General features: G+C 39.1%; 2 protein-coding genes across 4 annotated transcripts in view; both read left to right on the top strand.

Moving 5' to 3' along the window:
• The window catches only part of LOC138951045 (uncharacterized), a 511,167-nt gene that overhangs the window by 229,294 nt on the left and 269,373 nt on the right, over positions 1-12,500 (top strand). The gene's annotated exons all lie outside the window — the stretch shown is intronic.
• On the top strand, positions 9,742-12,453 carry LOC138950107 (uncharacterized). 3 transcript variants are annotated; one of them, XR_011450502.1, is made up of 4 exons: positions 9,742-10,026; positions 10,572-10,642; positions 11,550-11,785; positions 12,319-12,453. XR_011450502.1 is itself a non-coding variant. In XM_070321865.1 (3 exons), exons 1-3 carry the CDS (start codon positions 9,816-9,818, stop codon positions 11,724-11,726), a joined length of 480 nt encoding a protein of 159 aa, XP_070177966.1. In that variant the 5' UTR covers positions 9,744-9,815; the 3' UTR covers positions 11,727-11,894. The 3 variants fall into 3 exon arrangements, 1 of the variants encoding a protein (XP_070177966.1); XR_011450500.1 differs by having other exon boundaries at positions 9,744-10,026; positions 10,551-10,642; XM_070321865.1 differs by lacking the exon at positions 12,319-12,453 and having other exon boundaries at positions 9,744-10,026; positions 10,551-10,642; positions 11,550-11,894.

Genomic DNA, 12,500 nt, shown 5'->3' with positions numbered 1-12,500 from the left:
TCATTTGTGTGTGTGTGTTATTCGATTGAGGTGGATAAAAAGATCAAACTATTTATGTTGATTAAGTTTACACATTTCTTGACACATATGTTTAGAAATGATGTCATTTCTTTACTGCTAAAAATATCTACCAATCAGGTTGTTGGCGCAAAAGTAACGTCACGTGATAAGTAACTTGTCGCCATCTTGTAACTGCCAGACTCATGTTGATCTATGTCTGCTTAGAGTTCAATTAAACAACTGAACTCCCTACAAGTGTAGTGTCGCATATTCGTATGAGTGAACACACATACATGGTGTCAGAAGTAAAGACGAACTGAAAACAAACCATGCTACGTCTCGACCCCCAAAACAGTTCAGCTTCAGGGCGGCGGAATGGCCCGCGTGGAGTCAAGAATTCAAAAGGTTTCGCAGCGCTTCTAAACTTTCATCCGAAACAGTTGCAGTTCAGAGGGACACGCTCCTCTACGTGATGGGGCCAGAGTCCGAGAAGGTTTTTCAGGCTCTTCCAGTCAGTACTACAGAAGAGGGAGACGAAGAACAGGCACAGGACTTTGAAACTCTCATTCAAGAGTTGGACGCATACTTCACAGTGAAAAAGAACATAATTCACGAAAGGACAACGTTTCAAGAAAGGAAACAGAAGCAAGGGGAAACTGTAGAGGAATTCTACCGGTGTCTTTGATCGCTCGTAGCACACTGTGAATACAAGGACACAGAAGACCAGGTACGAGATAGACTGGTTGTGGGTCTAAGGGACACACTGGGCGAAAAGTCACGTTTTGGCACTATAACGTGGCATATAACATGAAACATGAAGTTAATCAACTGAATTTTGTGGCATTATACCTGTGCGATTCACATCAAGTTAGAAAAACTGCCGTAACGCAATAAAATCCCTGGGATTTTAGCGGGGTCCAAAACACGGTAAAACATCGAGTTTTGGTGTCTGCGTTTTGGACGTTTTCGCTACGTTAACGCACGGCGATTCACGTCGTGTTAAACGCGTTTCAGCAGTGCGCAAAACACCACAAAACCTATGGAGTTACGATAAGTTTTTCTGGTTTCTAAAACTTGATGTTAGAGTGTTGTTTTGATGGATTATTCTGCGTTTTAATCAGCCTGGTGCCGAACCCCGGCCGCCTCTCGGCGAGTCTGCAGAATCAGACGATTATCGGCTCCCTCTCTCTCTCTAGTTTCTCTCTCAGCACGGTCACACACACACACACACACACACACACACATACACGCACACACACACATACACGCACACACATTCACACCGTCACTGCACACGGCACACACACATGCACACACACACACACACACTGTGACTGACACTGACTGACCGTCACACATACACACACACACACGGGCACACAGTGACACACACACACACCCCTTGAACTGACACACACACACATACACACACACACACGCACACACAACTGAACACACACATACACACACTGATCATCAGTTTATAAATGTAAAAAAAAATGCAGTGCATATACATTTTTGGGGGGTATCTCTTATTTTCTCTATATGAGCCTTGTCAGGTGTACAGGAGAGTAGGCTATGCATTGCCCGAATGCCCGTGCGTTGAGCAGAGAAAGTAGGTCAGTTCTAAGCTCACAATTTTAGTGGAACCAGATCGTAGTTTCCTTCTGTATTGCCATGCAACACTTTTGCTTGGGGCCCTAGCCGAGTTAATCGTTTTCCCATGTGTTGCTGACCACACATAGGCCTTTGTTCTACTTCCCTCCCCCCCCCCCCCAACCCCCTCCCCGAAACATCCGTCCGAGATGGTGGCTACTGATTGGACTTGCAACTTTATCAACTTGTAGTACGTACAGTACAAACTGAATTGACTAGAATTTGAGTTTTGGGATTTCTCTTGCTCTACCTTTTTTGATAATGTTTTACTCACCTCGTGTTTAGATGCAATACATAATGTCTCTTTACATTTAGTCAAGTTTTGACTAAATGTTTTAACATAGAGCCGGGGGAATCGAGACGAGTGTCGTGGTGTATGTGTGTGTGTGTGTGTGTGTGTGTGCGTGTGTGTGTGTGTGTGTGTGTGTGTAGAGCGATTCAGACCAAACTACCAGACCGATCTTTATGAAATTTTACATGAGCGTTCCTGGGAATGATATCCCCGAATATATTTTTTCTCTTTTTAAAAAAATACCTTTGATGACGTCATATCCGGCTTTTTGTAAAAGTTGAGGCGACACTGTCACACCCTCATTTTTCAATCAAATTGATTGAAATTTTGGCCAAGCAATCTTCGACAAAGGCCGGACCTCGGTATTGCATTTCAGCTTGGTGGCTTAAAAATTAATTAATGACTTTGGTCATTAAAAATCTAAAAATTGTAGAAAAAAAATGTATAAAACGATCCAAATGTACGTTCATCTTATTCTTCATCATTTTCTGATTCCAAAAACAAATAAGGCAGGTTTCATGGTATTAGGCCATTTTGATAGTCTCAGATTTGCTTAGTCTTTTAAATCCATATCTGTGAGAATCTGCTGTATTTGTTGTATTAACATGCAAACTAGTTGTTGTTTAAATACTTTTTTGAAAATAAAAGTTGAAATTTTTGATAATGTGTTTATTTATGCGCGTGTGAATGGTGGCGATCGTCAAAATACGGACGGATGAATTTACTTTTGCCACAGCATCACTAAACAAAGAACTAAATTCCAACACATACATGCACAAGTATCAATGCTGTGGTGGTTGAGAGTGCCAGAACACATTGAAATGATTGTTTTTCAACAACAATCGATATCCATAACACAAATTCTAACTTATACTAGCTCCGCAAAAAAAATGTATGGGGATTCGGATCTGTCCGTCCGCATAGCGATATCAAGAGCATCGAAACTAATTGTGATTTCACAGGACAAAAACACAAGTTTACCTAATTTTGTATACTGTAAATACAAGTTTGTGCACCCTTGAAGTGAGTTATAATGTTGCCGAGGTCAATTTGCCCTTGATCGACGCACGGTGACCCGAGTTTCAAAGTTGCGATCCAGTCCGTCTAAACAATGTAACGATCGCCACTTTTTTCTTTTCATTCAAAAACTAACCGTTTGGGGAGGAAGTGACCTCACGTTGTTTTACGTTGACGCTCGTGCTCGACAGAAAAAGACCGCAACAGTTTTTCAGTTAAAAAAATCGCAAAGTAATTACATTTTCTGAGGTTTTCTAGTGTCCGTCTAGTAACAATCGCTACTCTAGCGATCGCCACTGAGTGTTGAAGTCACATTTAACTCCATTTTCGACTGTTTTAAGAAACTATTTTGACGCTCAATCGTCACGTTTCAGTGTCGAAACACGTACTGTGCATTTGCAATCAGCCGGTGTGTCCAAACTGAAATGCGAGTGATGCCTCGATTTGTGGCGATCGCTCACGTGGTTGACGGACAGAAATACCTTCTTAGGGGGTAGGGGAACAGTTACTCCTCCATACAATAATGGTGTTTACAAATGATTGCAAACTTGTCTCTTTATAAACTGTTCAGACATGTCTTCTCTTCAATAATTTTCAGTTTTGCTCGGTTTGTTAATCAGGAGCACCCTGCAGATAATTTTTCATCTGTGACAATGCTCGAAATGTTGACGTAATTCCAATGCCCATATCCTTCTCTTGTTACCTCATCTAGCCAAAACCATTGAAGATAGAAAGACATTTATTGAACAAACTAGATGCACAACACCAGTCTTAACACGTTTTGTTCTTACATGTATATGAAAATATTGATGGCCATGGAATGGTTTGAAAAAAAACACGGTTTTTTCCTTCAAAACGGTCTAGGTCTGCCGGAAGTCGTATTTTTTCAAACCATTCATTTGAAGATCAATATTTTGATATACATACAAGAACAAAACTTGTTAAGAATGATGTGTTGCATATTTTTTGTTCAATAAATGTCTTTCTATCTTCAACGGTTTTGGCTATATGAGCTATATGCATGCATAGGATGACCGTATTGCTTTTTAGCGTTTTCAGGGTATGCCGCTTTGCGCCTGGTTTTTAGATATAAATAAGGACCAGGACTATAAAAAAAATTACTGTTTTTAGTTGTAACAAACTCACTTTGTTGGAAAAACATGTCCTTTGAATTGTGTGCCAACATTTATTTTGTAGAATTTGAGTGTGTAAATAGTAAATTGCTGAACACAATACTGTGAAACCTGCCATAAATAATTTTTTTTATTTTTTATCAAAATTCAGTTTTCGAAATCAATTTAAAAACACTTTCATCTTATTCCTTGTCGGTTCCTGATTCCAAAAACATATAGATATGATATGTTTGGATTAAAAACACGCTCAGAAAGTTAAAACGAAGAGAGGTACAGAAAAGCGTGCCATTCTTCTCAGCGCAACTACTACCCCGCTCTTCTTGTCAATTCCACTGCCTTTGCCACGAGCGGTGGACTGACGATGCTACGAGTATACGGTCTTGCTGAAAAATTGCATTGCGTTCAGTTTCATTCTGTGAGTTCGACAGCTTGACTAAATGTTGTATTTTCGCCTTACGCGACTTGTTTTGTTTTAGGATCGATTTTGATAATGATTGAGAAAGGAGAATAGCCGGTGTTAGTTTTACAGTCGGTTTTATGAAGTTTGAGTAAAGAAGTGCGTGGTTTTTACCCTCTCTTTCGTTTTCCTTCCCCTTCTTTACTATTATTGTGCCTAAGAGCCGAAATGGCTGCACTCTAACTCATCTTTGATCTCCCAAAAGACTCCATAAACAAACTAGTGTATCAAGAGGCTGACTGGCTGCCCCTCGATGAAGAAAGAAGACTAAAGTCGGCCCAGTAAGTATCAAGAGCAAGTACTTTTGACAATGCTGTGAACGAAGAGCTCACTGCTGAGTTCGACACAATAACCTCGGCCTCTTACCAAAACCTAACAAGTCGCGTAAGGCGAAAATACAACATTTAGTCAAGTAGCTGTCGAACTCACAGAATGAAACTGAACGCAATGCCATTTTTCAGCAAGACCGTATACTCGTAGCATCGTCAGTCCACCGCTCATGGCAAAGGCAGTGAAATTGACAAGAAGAGCGGGGTAGTAGTTGCGCTAAGAAGGATAGCACGCTTTTCTGTACCTCTCTTTGTTTTAACTTTCTGAGCGTGTTTTTAATCCAAACATATCATATCTATATGTTTTTGGAATCAGGAACTGACAAGGAATAAGATGAAAGTGTTTTTAAATTGATTTCGACAATTTAATTTTGATAATAATTTTTATATATTTAATTTTCAGAGCTTGTTTTTAATCCAAATATAACATATTTATATGTTTTTGGAATCAGAAAATTATGGAAAATAAGATGAACGTAAATTTGGATCGTTTTATAAAAAAATATTTTTAACAATTTTCAGATTTTTAATGACCAAAGTCATTAATTAATTTTTAAGCCACCAAACTGAAATGCAATACTGAAGTCCGGGCTTCGTCAAAAATTACTTGACAAAAATTTCAACCAATTTGGTTGAAAAATGAGAGCGTGACACTGCCGCCTCAACTTTCACGAACAGCCGGATATGACGTCATCAAAGACATTTATCAAAAACATGAAAAAAACTTCTGGGGATTTCATACCCAGGAACTCTCATGTCAAATTTCATAAAGATCGGTCCAGTAGTTTGGTCTGAATCGCTCTACACACACACACGCACAGACAGACAGACACACATACACCACGACCCTCGTTTCGATTCCCCCTCGATGTTAAAATATTTAGTCAAAACTTGACTAAATATAAAAAGAAAAACACCCAAAATACACGAAGCAACGATCCCACTAGCAGACTATATGTTCAACCGATATTTCAAGAAAGTGGGGGTAAACCCAGGTAGGATGGCCCACATTCCCATTCACCCCTTCCCATTTTGGTTCATGGAATCCCCCATTATCATCCCTGATCATGATCTGGGTGTAACAAAAAAAGATAACCCTGTACTTGTCTCATCAATAGTAAAAGAAATAATCTCAAACAATAACAAAGATCACCTACAAATATTTACTGACGGCTCCAAAAAAATGATGACCAAGCTGACTGTGCTTTTGTCATTCCTGACCTCAAAATAAGTTTAAAAAAAATTAAACTCAACAAGGATGTGTCCATTTTCACTGCAGAAATGCTGGCTACGTTATCTTAAGAGCATGCCACTATATCAATGACCCCCCCTCGACCTCCAACAAGAGTCGTGATTCTCTCCGACTCAAAACCAGCATAACTGCTCTTCAAAATGGTTCCAGAAACCGGGAAGAGCTTCAGACGGAAATATTGTTCCTCTGTCACCAGATCATTGCCTCTTGAACAGAACTGACCCTTTGGCTACGTACTTCCCCTCACACACATGGATCAGAGGCAAGGATATGGCTGATCTACGACTCGTTTGAATGTAAAACAGAAATGTAACACTATCTGTGACAATCGTCACAATGACGGTTCTACGACTCGTTTGAATGACGGTATAGATCGAACCTTAACCCACAACTATGAAAATTTGTGTCAGAATTTTTTGAACAGGAAAATATGCCTCTATTCAACAGTAACCAACACATGGAAGATGTTTTTGAAACTTTACAGAAATGTAACACTAGCCTATCTGTGACAATGTTGCTTTTGAATTGAACCCACATTTGTTGAACAGGAGAGAATGTTCCTGTTCAACAGTGCCCAAAACACTGAATCTGACGTTTTTGAATCTTTTCTGTCATCTAACTGAATCTGACGTTTTTGAATCTTTTCTGTCATCTAACCCAATTGCTCATGACTTCATCGATCTTGAACATGCCTACTTTTCAAAGAAAGACAGACAAAAGCGAAATCTGCATGTTAGCCATCTGCCTGAAATGGTCAATGCACTTTTGTAAAATTGTCACAGCTGTTATGCACTTTTGTGAAATAGTCAGTGCTGTTGTGCACTTATGCAAAACTTGGTGCTGTGCTGTTAACATTTGAACAAAATGCATTTTGTTCAAATGTTTAGTGCAACTTGCTACTATATAATCGCTGTATGCGCTTTGTGGTAATAATGCACTGTTGTGAAAAGTTTGCGCTAAATGTTGGCACTATGCATCATTGTTGGAGCACCCTCCTGTAGTAGATGCACCATGCATAAAAATGTACTTATGTGAAATGTTTCGTGTAAATTATTGTCACAATAATGTTTTGTGCGCCCCCATGTATGTGTTCTGTGCTAATAATGCACGGTTGTGAAATGTCCGTACACATTTTGTGGCACTATGTAATTGTTAGTGCATCCTCCTGCGGATGCTTCGTGCTAAAATTGCACTTCCATTAAAATATTGTACGCTCATGTCAACTGGTACTATATTTTCAATTGTTTCTCTGTCAATTTCAGATGTTTGTTTCCAATTACTTCAGTATCTCCCTGTTGCAATTCCAGGTGATTCATTATGCATGTGCCAATTTGAGGTGTTTAATTCTGATTCCTGTATTTACAGTGTAAAATTAAAACTATTGTTTTCAAACATTCCTATGACACCTGGTAATGGTTCTGTGTTTTTTACATTTAGTCAAGTTTTGACTAAATGTTTTAACATAGAGGGGGTATCGAGACAAGGGTCGTGGTGTATGTGTGTGTGCGTGTGTCTGTCTGTCTGTCTGTCTGTCTGTCTGTGCGTGTGTGTGTGTAGAGCGATTCAGACCAAACTACTGGACCAATCTTTATGAAATTTTACATGAGAGTTCCTGGGATTGATATCCCCGAACGTTTTTTATATTTAGTCAAGTTTTGTTTCATTTTTTTGATAAATGTCTTTGATGACGTCATATCCGGCTTTTCGTGAAAGTTGAGGCGGCACGGTCACGCCCTCATTTTTCAACCAATTTGGTTGAAATTTTGGTCAAGTATTCTTCGACGAAGCCCGGACTTCGGTATTGCATTTCAGCTTGGTGGCTTAAAAATTAATTGATGACTTTGGTCATGAAAAATCGGAAAATTGTAAAAAAAAAATAAAAATTTATAAAACGATCCAAATTTACGTTCATCTTATTCTCCATCATTTTCTGATTCCAAAAACATATAAATATGTTATATTTGGATTAAAAACAAGCTCTGAAAATTAAATATATAAAAATTATTATCAAAATTAAATTGTCGAAATTAATTTAAAAACACTTTCATCTTATTCCTTGTCGGTTCCTGATTCCAAAAACATATAGATATGATATGTTTCGATTAAAAACACGCTCAGACAGTTAAAACAAAGAGAGGTACAGAAAAGCGTGCTATCCTTCTTAGCGCAACTACTACCCCGCTCTTCTTGTCAATTCCACTGCCTTTGCCACGAGCGGTGGACTGACGATGCTACGAGTATACGGTCTTGCTGAAAAATGGCATTGCGTTCAGTTTTATTCTGTGAGTTCGACAGCTACTTGACTAAATGTTGTATTTTCGCCTTACGCGACTTGTTACATTTAGTCAAGTTTTGACTAAATGTTTTAACATCGAGGGGGAATCGAAACGAGGGTCGTGGTGTATGTGTGTGCGTGTGTGCGTGCGTGTGTGCGTGCGTGTAGAGCGATTCAGACCAAACTACTGGACCGATCTTTATGAAATTTGACATGAGAGTTCCTGGGTATGATATCCCCGAACGTTTTTTTCATTTTGTTTATAAATGTCTTTGATGACGTCATATCCGGCTGTTCGTGAAAGTTGAGACGGCACAGTCACGCACTCATTTTTCAACCAAATTGGTTGAAATTTTGGTCAAGTAATCTTCGACAAAGCCCGGACTTTGGTATTGCAATTCAGCTTGGAGGCTTAAAAATTAATTGATGAGTTTGCTCATTAAAAATCTTAAAATTGTAAAAAAAAAAATTTATTTCTAAAACGATCCAAATTTACGTTTATCTTATTCTCCATCATTTGCTGATTCCAAAAACATATACATATGTTATATTTGGATTAAAAACAAGCTCTGAAAATTAAATATATAAAAATTATTATCAAAATTCAATTTTCCAAATCAATTTAAAAACACTTTCATCTTATTCCTTGTCGGTTCCTGATTCCAAAAACATATAGATATGATATGTTTGGATTAAAAACACGCTCAGAAAGTTAAAACGAAGAGAGGTACAGAAAAGCGTGCTATCCTTCCCAGCGCAACTACTACCCAGCTCTTCTTGTCAATTTCACTGCATATCCCGAGAGCGGTGGACTACGAGTACAACTATACGGTCTTGCTGCGTTGCATTGCGTTCAGTTTCATTCTGTGAGTTCGACAGCTACTTGACTAAATGTTGTATTTTCGCCTTACGCGACTTGTTTGTAATTTGTATTTTGTTTTTCTGCAATAAATATTTTAAATGGATCTGAGACTGACTTACTACTTTTAGCACTCTTTTTCACCACATTCCCACGTACAGATATTACAATATCAACTACCTGTTTCAAACAAGCTCTATTTTTTAATTAAAACGTTCTTTTTTTTCATAGCAAGCATTGACTCAAATAAACAATTTATATATCCAGCACAGCATGCAATTCATTAACTTTTGACCCTAACCTTTAACACTTCCCAAAATAAATCTTTGGTGGACATTGCATCGACGCTGTTCATTTTGAATGAACATTTTTCTTGTTAGATCAGTGGTCTATGCCGGCGCATAGTTGTGTATTGACTGGATCAATCGCCAACTCGCTGCGCTCGCGGTAAGTGCTGACAACCGGAAGAAAGCTGCATTCCGAAAAATGTCACTTCCGTTTCGCCATTTTTCGATGATGCCAGAGAAGTGAACCATGATTTCAAGATGCCCGGTGCAAATTGTTGTATGCCTGGATGCAGCGTGAGCTCACTAAGATCTTCAACGCTTATAACTTTCCATGGTATACCAAACGGAAAAGCGGATGCCGAATGGAGAGCTGCTCTTATCCACAAAATCAACCGTGCTGACAAGCTTTTCAACCCGAAGAATGCGAGGATATGTTCCCGACATTTCAAAGAAACATGCTTCAAATACGGTACGTAAAAAACTAGTAATATAGCGAAAATAAGCTTTCATCTGATTGTCTGTGCTGTGTTGTTTTGCTTGTAATGCTTCAAGTGACGAAGTTCTAGCTAGTATCAATCAATCAATCAATCAGTATGAGGCTTAGTACTAGTAGTAGTAGTAACTATAGTACTTTTACAGCTCGCAGACAAAAAATAACACAATCGTATTCTGAATCATACATTGACAAAGGCGTAATTCTGAGCTATAATTATTAGGTAATGGGGAAAAAAACCACTCTTTGTTCTTGTGATAATGTGTTTTTGAATATATTCTGGTAAACTTCTGGGTTAGAACTTAGATTTCTTTTGTTGTTTTACTCGGTCACTGAGTCAGTCTTGTTCATTCTTGACAGATTTGCAGTAGTGTGTTTTACTAATTCTTGTTTCTATTTCAATAGATCTAAATGTATAGGTCTGTTTAGTTAATTTAACTTATAATTTCGACTCAGCATTTTGAACATTTTCTTTGCATGTTTTTTTGCTGGGCCTACAGGCAAGCGAGCACTCATTCCAGGAAGTTTGCCAACCAACCATGTGCTACAGAAGTCAGTAGAAACACCAAAGACTCCAGCCAGGAAACCCCCAGTGAGTAAAAATTGCTGTTATTTGCCCAGTATAGTATGCTATTAGTGATACTGATAGTGATAATATGCTACTTGTAACTCTTTTGTGAGTACCGGTACATGTATACTGGGTGTTTTCTCAGTTTTTGTCCGCTGTCAGATTTATATTGTGGTATAACCTGTTTTTCTAGTTTCATGGTTTAGCCACGACTCACTTTGAATGAGGGTCATCTGCCAGGCATTTAGCTGATTATCTGATTTATAAGTGATATTTTTAAATTTGCTATTTATAAATTACAGTTACAGTAAACTAACACTGTCGCACAAAGTATGTGACTTTAAAAAAAGATTTGTTTGAAATCATGTGAGCTCTGTCCACTAGATGATGGAGAAGGGAATTTTTCCAGTTGAGTCTGCAACATGGAATTTTTCTCTCTCGGATAACAAATACAGTATGGTAGGAAAAATTTAGGGTTGGTGTGGCGATAACTTCTTCTTCTGCGTTCGTGGGCTGAAACTCCCATGTACACTCGTGTTTTTACGTGTATGACCGTTTTTACCCCGCCATTTAGGCAGCCACACGCCGCTTTCGGAGGAAGCATGCTGGGTATTTTCGTGTTTCCATAACCCACCGAACTCTGACATGGATTACACTTACAGGATCTTTTCCGTGCGCACTTGGTCTTGTGGTTGCGTGTACACACGAAAGGGGATAAGTCCCTAGCAGGTCTGCACACAAGTTGACCTGGGAGATCGGAAAAATCTCCACTCTTAACCCACCTGGCGGCCGCGGCCGGGATTCGAACCCTCGACCTTCCGATTACGAGACCGACATCTTACCACCCCGCCACAGCGCCCGTCGTGTGGCGATAACAATAAAGATATGTCATAGTGACTTGACTTTAGAATTGATTTGAATTCTGCTGCAGGTCAGTCGCCCCCCACCTCCTGCTCCTGACCTGGTTGCCTACTACAACTTCGAGGAAATACGACAGGACACCCTTCAGCTTGCTGCACCATGGTGTCTCTTGGAGAACAGCAAGGAACAGATACAGGTGGGAATAACCGAAGCCAGCCAAGTGAAACTGTTGTCCTCTACGTTATGATTACGTACTCCAGCAGACATCAACTTGTGGTCGACGTGCGTGGGTTTTGCTCAAAATACGTAAGTATTCGTCAGTGTTTGGCTTCTCGAATTAAGTTTCAACTTAATCTCTGTCTCGAACCACAGGCGGAAGGTATCGTTCACTGGACCACTACTTACATAGAAAGACTATACTGAACGAATCGTCGCTAAGCTTACCACACTGTCATACTGTCATACTCATAGTGATATCACTGATACATTTGTACAGGTAAACATGGCTGTTTGCTGAAAAAATCGTTGTGAAAAATTGTAATGTCTCTGAAGTTTGATTCAGTCCGTCATTCATTTTGATGGGAAGTCAACCCTTGGTGAGGCTAATACTAATATTGTTTTGATCTGTATTCTGCCAGTGCCATTGCCAACTGCCATGGTTGTTCTTGTGGAGTTCTAGAACAAGCTCTGGTTTGAATGACCAGCTAAAATTAATGCTAATAGTAAATAAGTACATTATTTTTGCATTAGCGGGGTATACAAAATATTTTATTAAAAAAATACTGCATGGTTTTGCTTAATCAAATCATTTATCAGCTAACAATATGCTTTTATTTCAGTTGGACCTGACTTGAGCATGGTTCCGTTGTCTCCGCAACAACAGCTTGATTGAGATACAGGCATGTCCAGTTTTCAGCAAGTGCAGGCTGAGTGTGAAGATCTGATGGCTGATCTGGACACAACATAAGCTGCTTGACACTATTCCAAGGTAAGCGAGAAGCTTTGAAAATAGTTACTTTAA

This window comes from Littorina saxatilis, linkage group LG16 (genome assembly GCF_037325665.1).
Source record: "Littorina saxatilis isolate snail1 linkage group LG16, US_GU_Lsax_2.0, whole genome shotgun sequence".
NCBI classification, from domain to species: Eukaryota; Metazoa; Mollusca; class Gastropoda; order Littorinimorpha; family Littorinidae; genus Littorina; species Littorina saxatilis.
Note: the sequence above shows the minus strand (reverse complement) of the source record. Positions and strands in the feature narration are given on the sequence as shown.

Coding starts and splice junctions, on each gene's coding strand:
- LOC138950107 (XM_070321865.1), top strand. CDS start 9,816: ATGCCCGGTGCAAATTGTTGTATGCCTGGATGCAGCGTGAGCTCACTA. Junction 10,027..10,550: donor AGAAACATGCTTCAAATACG/GTACGTAAAAAA, acceptor CTGGGCCTACAG/GCAAGCGAGCACTCATTCCA. Junction 10,643..11,549: donor CTCCAGCCAGGAAACCCCCA/GTGAGTAAAAAT, acceptor ATTCTGCTGCAG/GTCAGTCGCCCCCCACCTCC.